General features: G+C 35.0%; 1 protein-coding gene across 12 annotated transcripts in view; it reads right to left on the bottom strand.

Moving 5' to 3' along the window:
* The window catches only part of CEP170 (centrosomal protein 170), an 81166-nt gene that overhangs the window by 32345 nt on the left and 33755 nt on the right, over positions 1–15066 (bottom strand). For 9 of the 12 annotated variants that reach the window (XM_015857627.2, XM_015857631.2, XM_015857632.2 and 6 more), the window contains exons 8-10: positions 13049–13525; positions 9819–10465; positions 1603–1752 (exon numbers count right to left, since the gene is read on the bottom strand). In XM_015857627.2, coding sequence (XP_015713113.1) covers positions 1603–1752; positions 9819–10465; positions 13049–13525 — 1274 coding nt within the window. The remainder of the gene's footprint in view (positions 1–1602; positions 1753–9818; positions 10466–13048; positions 13526–15066) is intronic. The other 3 variants (XM_015857633.2, XM_015857634.2, XM_015857636.2) reach the window with 3 other exon arrangements.

The raw sequence follows: 15066 nt of genomic DNA, 5'->3' as shown, positions 1-15066 counted from the left end.
TTTTACATATTGCAGTCTTCTCTCCAGTTGAACCAACAGTTACGCTCCTGATGTTCCCCTGTTATGACACTACAAAAGGCCCCTCCCTTTTTCTGAACTGACTTCTCCTTTTCTACCATATATGTACTGACATACTGTTGTTTCCATGGTAAACTTTTCTCCAATTGTCATTTGTCCTCGTCTCTTACTGCACTAATTTGTGCTACATCTACATGGTTTGGTCTCCTATACATACAAAACAATTTTCATTTTCTCCCTATGATGCCTCATAATAATCCTGCAAATTAGAACTACACCACAAAAACCACTCCTCCTGTGATACATAAAGAAGGCTTATTTACTCAGCAAACAAAAAGTGACCATTTTTGTAATTTCAAGCTAATTCAAACCAAGTTTCTGAATGGCACTGCCACGAGAGTTCTTAAACTTGTCCTGTGATTGCAATGTGTAAAGTATGTGGAAAGCACAAATATAGTCATAAAATTAATCATATATTCTACTGCTGTTTACAGAAAACAAAAAACTCAAGCCCCTAAAAATCTAGAAATAGAAATAAATTGGTACTTTAAATTATCTTGAAAACTCATTAGGCTTAAAAGAGCAGAAAGTCATGAGGAAGAAGTGAGATAGTAAGGTTTCATTTACAGATTAACTCAAAGAAGCATCGTGAAAGGCAAAATTCATCAAATTCTTTTATATAACACAACCATCCTGCTATGATAATAACTGAAGCAGTAATCTTAGAAAAACTACTCAAAGAATCGAATCTAAACTGAATTACATATTTAGTGTATCAGGATTGCAGAGTAACTTAATGACAAAAACTACAAAGTACACTTATCTATGGAAAGCAAAAGTCAAGATACCAAACCCAGAAGATACTCGTACTTAAAGCTCTTAATATATTCCAGAAAATGTCCTTACTTCTAACTTTTTCTTATTTACAGTACGATATTTCAGTACCAGTTTGATACAGCCAGTGGAAAAAATGTGGTGTGTATCACTATCTGATTAATTCTGCTCCAGTCTGAGCCTGTTCTAACACATTTCAGGTTACAGTTTATCCCCCGCCATTACATCAGAATGTCTCCCAAGATTTCGATATACAGTATGATTAACATGCAGCTCATGTGCATATTCTGATTCATTTAAAAGAAGAGACACTTTCCTTTACCTAATCTTTCATCAACTGATTAAATTATGCTGCTTCTGAGGCAAATAATGTATGCGACTTATCATGAGTAGCATCTCACTTGAGAACTGAAACCCTGAATGCAAAAATCTTCAGCTTTGTAACAAAAATAATTGAATAAATGATTGAAATGTGTTCTTGCATTCATTCCCATTTTTCCTAGCTGGCTTTCTGTCCCTCATTGAATGCACATAACATATTTCTAAATTTTAATACCTTCCCAATTTAACTTGGGAAACTGGGACATAGAAATTTCAGTAATGCAATAAAGAATGAAGAAAAGTAAACTTATAGACCTAAGCCAATATTTTCTAGGAAAGGCTTTGTTTGCTGCTTAATACTTATTGGTCAACTATTAGTGCTCTGTCTTATTGGAAGAAAAAGGAAGACCATCAAAAATTAAATTCTACCTCTGTGTCAAGAAATCCAGTTGTACTCAGTGGTCTTTTTTCTTCCAGTACTACTGTAGTAGAATCTATAGCCCAATCTTTTACTAAATCTTTCTCGTTCTCGTTGATAACAGGCCTATTATAATCCTGGCTGTCATCCACTCCAAATACCTGAAAATGAAACAAACCATTACACACATTAACTTGGTACCATCCTGATGTTATGTTTGATGTTAATGGATGGATGGTGGCATGCTGGATAGTGAGTTCATGTATTTTTGTTTTATTATGTTTATCTGACATCCTGGTGAAATCTGCAGATTGAGCAGAAGAAAGGTTTACTGCTATTTAAAAAAAGAAAGAGCAGAAGTGTATGTCAGCACCAAAAATTCAGAGAACTGCTAGCTGGAATGGTCGCAAATGAAAAATGGCACTGATGGAAGAAACAAATGGTGAAGTCAAAATTATTGCAGAATCCATTTCCCAGTCAATGAAATAATCAATAATTAAAACCTACCATATTTTCAGAATTTGTCATGAGCTAGAGAAAATAAAACTAAACAGTTACATTCGCCACTGGCACTCTCAATGGATCACTGAATGTAAACAAAATCTCGGTTTTTCATTTCTTAGGAATTCAGTAGACATCAGAAGTTAAGCAGATTTCAAAAGCCATGCAGAATAATCTTGTTCAATATGTGCCTTGCCATGGTTCTGCTATACTGTTTCCTAAAGATGCTTACATCAAGTCATTTGAGAGAAATAATTTGCCCACAACATTTCAAACCGTAGCTCATTGAGAAAAATGTTAGGTACATTTTAACTTTCACCAATGCAATTTCCTAACACGGAGTTAAGCAGGACAGCCAGTACATCGTCTGTCAAATTTCGTGTGAGTCAAAGATATTAAGGAATATTCACTGTATTCAGAATTTATGTATACTTCAAAGACACTTAACAGAATTTTTTGCATCTTGAAAATCCGCTGTTTAAAAACTTTACGTTAAAGCTGGCTGTCAGAAAGGATCTGTAACACCAACAATTACTTAATCTTCAAGTCCAAAAAAAAAAAAGGGAATTATCCTCTTGTAAAAAATGGCTTGTGCAAAACAGAAAAAGCTACAGGGAATTATTATTTTTTTATAATTCAGTTTTGGACTAAGCTACTGGCTTAGTTAAACCAACTTCTGCATGATGTTAGTATATCTAAGAAAGGTTCACCACTAGATGGCCACAAGCCATAATGTTTGTTAATGTTTGAAATGCATCATGTGCTAATGCTCTCTAGATCTGCAGTACATGTAATCACGTCCAGATATTCTTTTACATGACTTGCTTAAGAGTATTTTATAAATATTAATTTCCTTAGAAGGAATGTAACAAAACTTAGGATTCCCCTTTAATGATCTATTTTTGACTTGTAACGTTGGGGCAATTTTTAAAAGGTAGAAACAATCCAGCCATTATATGGTGCCTCCTTTCTTTGAGCACGTTATTCTTCCGCAGCCACATTCTCCTTGTTTACTGTACTTCTCTTGCCCAGACTTTTACACTTCCTTTTAAATAAAAACAATTTCTTACCAGATATCTGAAGGAAAACATGAATTCACACTTCCACAGCTAGAGGAATGAAATCTACACAAACCGCAGTCTGTACATTTCTTACTACTGGCTGGTGGCACACTTACTATGTCAAATTTCTTTGATTGTACCACAAACATCATGTAAGCTTTCTTTCTTTCAGCATCATCTCTTCTAGTCTTGGTACTTTATTTAAGTAAATTTTGTTATTCTCTGACCATTACTGAAATCACTTCAAAAGCATACCTGATTTTTTTTTTTCCTGTGTAAGGCAATACTTACTACAATAAGACCCAAGAAACAGATTTACTTCTTAATAGTACTTTGAATGTTCCCTCTGCAAACATAGCAGGGACATCAAAAAGCCCAAAGAGATACAGCAAATATTTGGCAATATTCCTATTATTTAGAAAGCAAGGAAAAGCATCTTCTTCAATAAATTAATAATTTGCACATACATTTAACTTCTAGGAACACTTTCATGCACAAGCAACTGCACCACCAGTGTTGCATTGCTATGCTACCTCAAAGCTCTTCTTGGGAAGACTGATCTAGACCAAAGACTAAATTTCAGAACTGTGATATAAAATACCCCTTTAAATCCAATAGCCATTAATAGATACTTAAAGCTTTACATATGACAGCTATGCAAAAAGAAGTTCTTACTTAACATCTGACAAAATTCAGAACATCTCAGACACATCATAAATGAGTACTTCAGGATTAACCAATCTACTTCTACTGTCTACCAAAGAATGGGAATATACCCTCAAAAGAAACAGCCATGGGATAACCTGAATGCTTGTTCTGGAAACTGTCTTGCTGTTGCTATAGGACAAGAGATAACTTGCATAATATAAACAAGAGAGATTCAGATGGCATAGAAAGGAAAAGCTTCTTCAGAGGTGATGTGCAAATTAACTGACAGCAAAGTAACTGGACCTTGTGTAATATGTTAATTAACGCTACCAATTTTTTTCAGCAACAGTTTTCCAATATCATCACTTAAAACTAACTTTAACCACATAAAACAGTCATTAAATAAAAAACAAAAAACAAAAAAAACCACCCAAAAAAACAAAAAAACCACAACACAAAAAACAAAGCTTAATCCAATTAGAAAAAAAAGTAACAAAACCTGAGTAACACAAAATAAGCAAGACACAGTTCTTCCGAGGAGTACTGGTGCATTTCTGGGGACAGCCTGAGCTACAGAGCCAACTCTGAACACGTGCTTTGCCCTGTTCTACAAGGGCTAATATTGGAGAAAAGAAGAGCAATCTCCCCTGTCAGACCGTGTGCAATTTCCTATGCAGTTCATGACTCAGAGCACACCTACTTGTCACAATAGCTGAAGCAGAGCTTCAACAGAAGCTGGCTTTAAGTGGGCAGTTATTGGTCATCTTCACACTACATCCCTCAGTAGATGAGTTAATGTTGCATACAATAGATAACTACATTATAGGTCAGAATAATGTGTTTAGGCTTAATGAACAGAAGTTCTTTAAAAATTCTTTACTGCTACTGGATGTGAGCATCCAAAGGGTCTCAAACAAGGCCTTTTCTTCGCCGATGTCTGTATCTTTAGTAGTGATTTGGATGGTGAACGGTAAGAGTGGACACTAACTGAGTAGTTGTAGTATTCAGAGCTACAACTGAAATTAGTATCTTGAAATTAAAAAGCATAGGCACGCTAGAGCAGGGATACTAATCCAACAGGAAGGCAGACAAGGGACATAGGGCTATATTGTACAGTGCACTCAAGAGAGGGTTGTGGCAAAGTAAGCAAGGAAGAAGGAATTGAACTTGAAGTAATATTTATCATTGTAAAATGAAAAGAATGTAAATTATAACAGCAATTGTTTCTTAACTTTTAATGGGAAAAGAAGATGATGAGTATGTTTGACTGCCAGAGAAGTCAAACAGAAGCAAATCTCAAAAACTGGGTTGGGAACTGATGCACACAAACCAGCAAGGAAAAAAAAGAGACAGAAGAGACATTAATTGGGAAATGCAAGCCAGATGAAGACACAGCTAGCTCAGGCTATGAAAGAACAAAAAAGCCTGAATAAGCTGAACTCTGAGGATGACTGACTGATAAGAAGAGATTTCAAAGAGAAGGGAAAGAGGCATTGGATCCACATAGCAGGTACACGTGGCAATGCTGAGCTTTGAGTGTTCAGTCTGAGCTCATAATTCTTCCAAAGAGGTTAGTCTGGACATTCATAATGTGCAGTAAGTTGGTTGTTAGAAATCAAAATTTCTGAGAATTGGAAAAAAGGACAAATTAGAAAGCATTTTCTTAAAATTTGATAAGCCAGAGTGTAAGTATGAGTATGTCTATTTTCATCTTGCATTTCGCTATTGCGTGAACTGCATTTAACCAAGCTGCTTCTGAGATGCCTGATTTTAATAGCTTCTGTTTGTTGCTAGCAGTTAGCTGAGTTATTGCAGCCAAACAGACTGTGTCCTGTGCAGAGAATTTCTCACGAATTCCTGGAGATTTCCACAGAAGCTGTTCAGGGCATTTTAACTATATATTGAAGACTTAGAACACAGAACAAATGTGTAAATAATAATACCTAAAAAAAAGCTATATATGCATGTAAAGAAGAGCAGTGTGCTAAGCTTAATAACTTCCTCTTACCAATAGCCAATTACCTATTTACAAAGATACATATTTTGTTCTTGTTTTAATGAAAAATTAATATTCTTCAGAATTTCAAATTCCAAAGGAAATGCCAAGCTTATTGACTGTAAGACTCCTCATCCTTCCTCACTGTAGAAAGAAAAGAAGTCACAGGCATTCTGCATTCCTGCTAAAATTTACAAGCTCAGATGATTTGACGTCTTCAACTGCTCTACTGATGGTTTTATTCTTTCTTTTTTTAAGTTGTACTCATGAAGTACAGTCATTCCACAACCAAATACTAAGTAAAAAAAAAAAAAAAAAAAATCACTGAAGCAGCGATAAAAGCAATTAAATTCACAGAATGCAAAAAGGCAGATGATCAAAAAGCCATTTTCTGAAAATAGATCCATCTGTCTCAGCTCCTTAGCAGTCTTTAAAGCATCCAGATTTATTTATTCTTTTCTCCTGACTTCCTTCCCATTCTTTGATTCTTTTCACATAGTTTGTCATATCTACCATTGCAAAAAATACAGATCATCATGTGGATATTACGTATTGCAAAGCAAAACATTTCCCCCTTCCCTGATCTGCTTGCACTGTAAATGCATATTTTTGGAAGCACAATTTTAATAATAGAGATCAAATGACACCTTTTTAAATATATCCTCTGGGTCCAAAAAATATATATATGTTCAGCTATGTAAAGAACCATGTTTTGAACCAATCCCCACTGTGCGCTGCACAATACTCACAAATGATGGAAAACACCCAAATTAGTCTATAATTCTCACAGAGATAGACTGACATATATTTGAGATGTAGCCATGTAATGAAACACCTACTTATGATTTGGTCAGTCTTACTTTCAAAATACTCCATGTTACTCTGAAACTTGCCAGATTGCAATTTATCATTTAGCAGTTACTTTGTACCTAACACAATAGTAGTATTGCAGGTACTTTCACAGCATATGCAAAATAATCTATATTTCTTTAAAGCCTACAACAGACAAGACAAGATCCAACAAGCAAACTTTCTGCACACTTAAAGGACACAAGAAAAAACACCTATGGAAAATTATGCAGTCAAAAATTAAGCTGTTTGAAACATAGTTTTTTTTTAGTTCTTATAGGTAAAGTTCTTATAGGTAATGATACCTCAGGCTATTTGTCTATGACTGACCCCTAAAGTCACCTTGCATGTTAAAATATCTGATATTAAGCAGTTTCATTACTGCTTGCAACACAAAAGCAATAAATACTCTCTCATTAAGAAGTCCTAGCTCAGCATGAAATACAGAGCAGTCCTTGAAGAATGCAACTTTAACCAGTCACTTAATAGAGTATGAGCAAACCCCAAAAGCAAAATGAATAAGGAGATTCAATTTATTGTAATGCCCATTTACATGTACAGTGAGGGAATAAAAAATAAAAATAAAAAAGAAAGAAAGAAAGAAACAATTGAAACATAAGTTTTATCAGAAAAACAAAAACGAAAGATGCAGAAAATGAAAATGGAAAACCTGGTGTCTCTATCAACACCAGCTCGGCGTCACCTCCTAAACTATCATAGCTATTCCAGATTTAAAAAGAGGAAAAAGAATCTCATGATTGAGTCAACCTAACAATGTTCTATGTATGTTCTACCTGTCATTTATAATCGAGTATATAAAATAACTGAAGTAATCAATGAGGACAAAAGAAATCTTTATACACGACCAATCTTTTCATATACACAATTTGCTTAAGAATTCCAGATTCCTTGTTTAGCAAAGCTGATGAGATTCAAAACAGATGTATAATCTTTATTCTATTTGTTTTCTTTCCAGACATGCAAAGAAGTGTACTTCTGCTACGGTTAACTCCTAGAAAACCCAAACTCATACAAATAGAAAATACTCTTCCTACACTCTAAAAACCCCCAAAGAGCCTGCACGCAACTCATTGAGTAGCTTCTCATTTACCGCAGTTCTGCATGAAAATCCTTAATGTTCCAAAATACATCCATTCTCATTCACTGAAATTTAACATTGATATTTTGATTCATTAAGAACATGAAACTCACTGCCCTGATAATGTGAAGACTTTCTATTAATAAATACAAAGACAAACTGCAGAAACTTCGTTCTTAATTTCTTCATCCATTGAAGACTTACCTTTTGTGTGGCTCAGGAACATGTCTTAGCTATTAGATTAGAAATTTCTTCATAAGTGAGCGGGCTTTTCTCTTTGTTTCTTTGTTTTTTGCTTTATTATTATTATTATTATTTTTATTGTAAAACATACATAGTACTTGTATGAATGTTTTAGAAAGTTATCCTTGCTATCCTGTAGTTTTCACCAAATCCTAACAGATTCAACTCAAGAATTACAATGAATCTTTTGACCCAATGGATACTTGTGAATGAAATTCAATGTAGCAGGCTGCTCAGAAGAAAAGACTGCTGCATCAACTTATAAAGAGAGGTTCTGCTGGAACTACTGATTAAACACATAACAACTACTCACTAAAACACTCAAGAGAGCAGCACAGTAGTTAACAGTCTAGCACAAGTCCTTGTTTTATTCCACACTTATCCACCTTTTATTAAGGAAGTATAAGAATCCTCAGCATTAGAATTTAAAAATGGAAGGGAAGCAAAGCTGAGCAGAACTGCACATACATTTTGAGTTCCCTCTGACTTTGATTTTCTGCACTGGCTGTTTTTCTGCACTGCATAAAAACAGTATCATATTACTTTCATACTACCAAGCAAAGAACTGCACAGGAAGGCTTATATACCAAAATCCTGTATCTGAACAGAACCTTAAATAAACGTGAAAAGATATAGGACATCTCAAAGAATAAATGTCTCTGCTTTACTTCATTCTAAATCTTTAATGTCTGATGATGTAGCTTTCTAGGTTAGCAGTAAGAAGTATTTATGATATCCAAAAGCTTTTTGTACAACACTACGGATATCAACTAATACTTCATTATCATCCTCAACGTTCATCTTCACCTCCTGTCCTGTAGCTCCAGATACTTCAAGAAAAGAAACCTGACCACAGATATCACAAAGGGATATTAAAGACCAAAAATATTTTGAAATCTTATTAAACATCAGATAGTATTTACATTCTTGCTTTGTACTTCAATTATCCATTTCAAAGTGTTATTTTTTTCCTTTAGTTTTCCAATAAATCCTGTTATAGAACTTGACTAAAAGCTGGAATTACAAATTTTGTGTTGCAATAGCAAGTGAAGATCTGTAACAGGAAGTGAATGTGATTCTACTCAGTGAGTCAATCTAATTGTTTTAAAATTTAGCCAAAACTAAAAGCATCAATACATTTGTTCAGCTCTAAAAAAATTTAAAAACACACATATATATAGAAACACAGAAACAACTCTTAATAACTCCATAACAAATAATGAATTCTCTGTTAACAAGCCAAAATTGGACGACAGCATCCAATTACATTGGATTATTAAGAAGACATGACAGAAAAAGCAAAAAAAAATAAAATCTGTTCATGAATCAGATAAGACTAATGATTCAATGTGGATTCTTCTATTCATCCTATGGAATTCAAATTAAGTTACTTCTATTTTTACGTTTATTTTTCCCTATAAACAAAAGTTATTTCATCACTACAAGGCTCCTAAGCATACCTGCCAAAAACTGCAGAGACAATAGATGTTCAATAAGAACAATTGATTATTTCTACATTGTACATAATAAACTGAAATCAAACACTTCTTAAAAATATTGGCTCATTTAATGTTGCTCCTTAGTATTCTGGTAATATGCTTTTGAAAACATACTAAAACTAGCCAACTAAAAGAACTACAATATCATTTAGGAATAATGTTTAGTCAAATGTCTGCTTCTGCCTTTAAGATATTCTGTATATAAGCATTATACAATGGCTGGTAAACTTACATTACTGCAGTAGGTTTAAGTAAGTAGAACTGTACAGGCAGACTGTTGCCCACATAACATGTACCAGTTTAGCACACATGCACACTTCAGGTTTCTCACCTTGTCAATCATTTTACGTGCTTCCATTTCTTCAGAATTGGGATTTTCCAACTCAATTGTGTAAGTACCTTTGTCACTCTGGTCGTCCTCGTTGTCCTTCTCAGTAGCAGCAGAAATATGTTGGCTTTTCAACTTTTTGTCCATCTCCTGGTTTTGACTAGGCCTGTGGCCAAGGCTTCCTGAACTCCTTAACAAGGCTGCTTGAAAGACAGGTAAAGCAGCAGAGGGATCTTCAGATTTTTGTTTTAAAAGTTTTGCATGAACACTGTGTGCTGCTCTATGATGTGATGAACTACCCTGCACACACGAAGGTGCAGCTTTCTCACCTGATGTAGCTTTTGCTCTTTCAGCTCGCACATGAGGTGTTGGAGATGGAGATTCTGAGCACAGAGCTCCTACATTCTGAGAAAAAGAGTAAGAACGTCTCTTTCGAGGATGGTCCTCATCAAAAAACTCAATCATAAAAGCAGTCTGATTCACACCAGCTTGTTCTTGCTGCTTTTCTGTGGAATGGACTTTCTGGTGCGACTTTTTCAGCTCTGCATGGTGGTGCCTCAAATGCTCTTCAAGTGCTGCTCGCTTACTGTAATGCCGGTGGGCACCAACATTTTCTGAATCACTCTGTGTACCATCATCGTGCTTATGCCCTACAAACAAAGCAAAACAAGATACAGCACTATGAAACTACAAAAAAAGAAGCAAACAACAAAAAACAAACTCAACATATACAAAAGAAACTGGCAGACTAAGAAAGAACTGCAAACTGATTTACTGTGGAGAATCAAACACTTCTCTGTAGCTACAAATCTTGTGCAGCTGCTGCTTATACAAAGGATGAATAATAATATCAGCACATTCTAATTATCTTTCTCATCAATATTTTAATCTGAAAAACTTATCAGTGATTTACAAAAGGCAGCATTTTTACTAGATGAAAGGTAGTAAGGAAACAACTTGTTTCCCAATTATTTAAATTTTATTACACAGCCAATTGATTGATACAAATGACTACTGAAATATTCTTGGTAGGGCTAAAAGGGAAAAGAAAAAACTAAGGTAATCATTCTGTTGGGTGAGAATACCTGTCAAATCACAATTTATATGGTTAGGTTGTCTCTTCCTTACACAATTACAACAATAGTTTATCATGAGAAAAATCTACAGAAAATTTGAATTAACTCTTTATTACTCTTTCCAAGAAGCACCATGAATTATTCTGTCATTCATTCCTCACACTATCTGACGTATGTATGCAAAATGGCTGTTCATAGTTATCCATTCCTCAAACTACTTGGTGATCTCCGAATAAGGACTATGCATTTCATAAATCATATATACACACAGATTTAAATATATTTCACAATAATGCCTGAAAAATGTATGGAAGACTGGGTACTCATACACATTACCTCACATTTAAATTTGAGCAACTTCATTTCATGTACAATGAACTAGTCCATACCTTAATTTTACTGCTGTTCCTGGAAAGAAACAGTTTTGACATCTTTAAATTCTTTTGGACCAAGACTTACTCAGGTATACACAGAATATACAAGTGTTTTCCCCCCTCTTCTGAAGAGGATAGCTTTGGAAGGTGTTCCAGCATGCATAATTAGAACACTCAGCTACTATTCTTTTAAATGATAATTGTATGTTGGGAAACCTTACATAGCAGGCTAAACAAACCTGAAAATACAGCTGAAATCTTTACTGCACTTCTTTGGCAGAGACCTCCCTTAGCTGCTGTACAAACAAGTGCCAAAGAAAATGGTGCCATGGGTCACATCCATATAGTAGCAATACACCTCAACAACACTGTGAAAGTCTTACAACAATTTTTGCAATGTGAATTCAGTACAAGGGACTGCAGGAAAAGTTGAGGAGAAAAACGAAAAAGAATTTTCCACTTCTTTATTTAAATCAAACTTTCATGGCTAGACACGTTTTGCACCCTTTTGGACCAAGCAAAAGTAAAGACTAAGAATATGAACAGATCTCCAAAGATTACAAAATTCAGATATGCGTTATGGCCAAAAGCAACCTGTAACTTACACCTTTCTAAACAAGCAAACAAAAAAGTAAAATAAAAAAGAATCAAACATCCAGGAGATTCTGCTGCCAGGAAAAGACTAAGGCCTCGTAAACAAAATTGTTCCTATTTATCAAACACAGTACAATATCATGAATATCAAAGAATGCCCCGTGATACCCTCTACAAGAACATTACGCCACTATTTTAATGCTACTGTTCTCATACAATTCTGTTTTGAAATTGCTACTTTTTAGTGTATTTTGGAAGAGTTGGCCTTAATATACAGACTGTACATCAGTAAGAGAAAACTCACTTTACAAAATCCCAGCTACCTTAGGAGTTAGAAATGATAGTATTGCAGAATTAATAAAGTTTGAATAGCAGAGTTAACCTTATGAAACTAAAAACAGAAAATGACAGAGAAAATAACTTGAAAAGTGTCTTCAGAACTTTATTCTAAAAGTCTGAATCTCTGTGGAACCCTTTTGTCTGAAAAAATTCCTTCTACTCTATTCTGCTATGTTGGATCCAAAAGAAAGTACACTTTTCACTTAACATTTAATTTATCTTTTAAATGAAATGTCATTGTCTGAAGTAAATGAACATGTAGCCAACTGGAACTTCATCTAAAAGTAGCATTCCTATAAAAATTCTGTAAGAATAGTATAAAAACGAAAGTTCTTGCTTTATTTCAGAATCCAGAACCAAGTCTGACTTCTTCATACATGATCAGTATCATCAGAGTAACTGTATGATATGTTATTTGCCACCAAGTGATTTTCTCAAAGTACTTCTGAATAATTTGTACTTTAGAACATTGATTCTATCAAGCAATACAGCTTTTTAAAGCAATGCACAGGAAAAAGTCAGATTTGAACTTTAACTAAAGTCTTGGGATTTTTCTCACTCCCTTCAAAATCAGGATTGAAATATCTGATGTTTGTTTCTGTACCATACTTAGCTGTGTGAGAATATCTCCAATTAGTATACTTACTATAAGATGATTTATGGTTTGGTTTGATATCATCTTTCTAATACTCAGTGGTGCAGTAAGATTTCCCAAGTGCAAATCCTTGTGCTCCTGCAGAGTATCTGTAATTTCCACTGAACTCTGCAAGGGCTCAGGGATCCACTGACCGGATACTTGTGAATAATTGCTGTCCTCAGAAATAAGCATAGCTGGAATTATTCACGTTACCTTTCAGTCTCTTCAAGTAGACTGGAACATCACTCTTAATACTTTTGGAATCCTCCTCTGTTGGCTCCCATATCATTCTAGGAGGATTGTTCTGTGCTAGCCAATCTGCTACTTTGCTTTCTGCGGCCATCATCACAGTCTGAAGCCCAGGCAGGTCCTGACCACTGGAGGAAGAAGGCTTCTTTGACTTGTGGCGCTGCTCAGATGTGAATTTTGTCACGTGATCTTTGATTGTTACTTTCCCTGGTGTGTTGTCATCAAACTCAATGGTAAAGGAAGCATGTCCCGCGCTTGCTGCATGGGAGCTTTGGGTGTCTTTAGTTGGAATTTCATGAATAGCGCTCTCTGCTACCTGTGAAGTCTGCTGGAATTCTTTTGTAGGAATTTCAAAATAACTCGGCTCCCTACAGAAAGGATAAAGTTCTTCACTTGCAACTGCAGACTGCTCCTCAGCTTGCTTGCCATCTGTGCTGCATCCTATTAAGAAAAATAAAAGATAGATTTCACAACGCTTGGGAACTTCAGGTTCTTCAAGAAGTTTCTGAATTTCTGTAAAGGCCATCTGACTAATTTCTGGACTAAACAGCAAGACTGTGGAGAAGACTGAGCAACACCGCTCTGGAAAAATACTTCCAGAATTACATATGAAAAGCATTACTGAAAAGACAGCACGAGCTCTGGCTGTGAGGAGTGCAAAGCAGCAGAAAGCTCACTTCAAATCTGACAAAGGAAGTCTGCATTCCAAAAACATTTGGACGATGTAAAAGTCACATGAGTTATTACTAACAGGGAAAATAGGCAAAAAGCATGATAGAAATTGTTGAGATTATAGTTACCGCATTTACAATCTATTTAAAGAAACATCAGAGCAAGGCCTCCCTAAAACAAGTGCTAGTGATCTGGCTTCTATCTCATTTTGTGCAGAGCTAGCATAATTTTAGTAAAAATCTTTGGAAAAACAATTCACACTCTAATACAAGATCAACATTAAGACTGACTTGAAAATTTTAACACTGATAAGAATTGGATAAAATGTTTTGGAATTCAAGCAACTTTTATGTTTCTACAAAAGGTAAAATCAAGCTAAACTCTATCATCATCTGCTCTTATTTTACTGGTTTCCAGTTTGTAGAACAGGAAATGCAACAATAGCTGGAGGCATGCAGAATGTTACAAAACCATGCTCTAATGGGATAAAGAAAGCAGAATGTGTAAAAAGCATGGGGACGTTCCACTGTACAGCCTGAAAGAAGGTTAAAGCCTCTTGTGGTTGCTCAAAAAGCTACAAATGTGTCTTTAAGAAAAGAAATCTTCTGGTTGCAGTTCATTAAGCAGTAAGCCAACAAAAATATCAGGTGTAAAGATGTGCAACAAGCAACAGACGCTTGAGATGTTAGCAGCAATGGCTAATTAGATCACAGCAAAGAATACTGAATAGCTCCTACATGATTTATCATGAATCAAGATGCTTAAGAAATCACTTCAGGTTTCCAAGAAGATAAATAAGAATGCAACTACTAGATTTCTGGAGGTAAAAACAGTCACAGTATATCAGCTGACATAATAAACATTTATGTAGGAGATTCTTATGCAATAAGGTAGCATTAGAAACATGCATACTACAGACAGGAGTTTAAGGGGTCAAGTATGCAGGACAGCTTAATACATCTATGTTCATCACTGACATGCTTCTTGTGAAGGTTTAGAAAAATGAAATACAGGATAGTAGTTCGATAGAGAGAAATAGAATAGAACGAATCAAGCCACTCTATAGTGAACTCCTATTATAACAAGTCATCAGCCAAGCTGAAGGAAATTGCATATAAAACCAAATATAGATATAGAAGATAGCCATAAAGCAAATAATTAAGATAGTGATCATCACAGTTCTGTAACTGTAATTGGCTTTTGTTTCCTAAAACCCATTTAAAATTCCTGAATTCTGTCTTTTCTTATGTTTCCAGTAAAGGCATTATTGTAAAACTCTACTACTACTACTGAGATAAGCAGAAATGTAT

This window comes from Coturnix japonica, chromosome 3, assembly GCF_001577835.2.
Source record: "Coturnix japonica isolate 7356 chromosome 3, Coturnix japonica 2.1, whole genome shotgun sequence".
NCBI classification, from domain to species: Eukaryota; Metazoa; Chordata; class Aves; order Galliformes; family Phasianidae; genus Coturnix; species Coturnix japonica.
The sequence above is the reverse complement of the archived record's forward strand: the minus strand, read 5'-3'. Positions and strand labels throughout refer to the sequence as shown.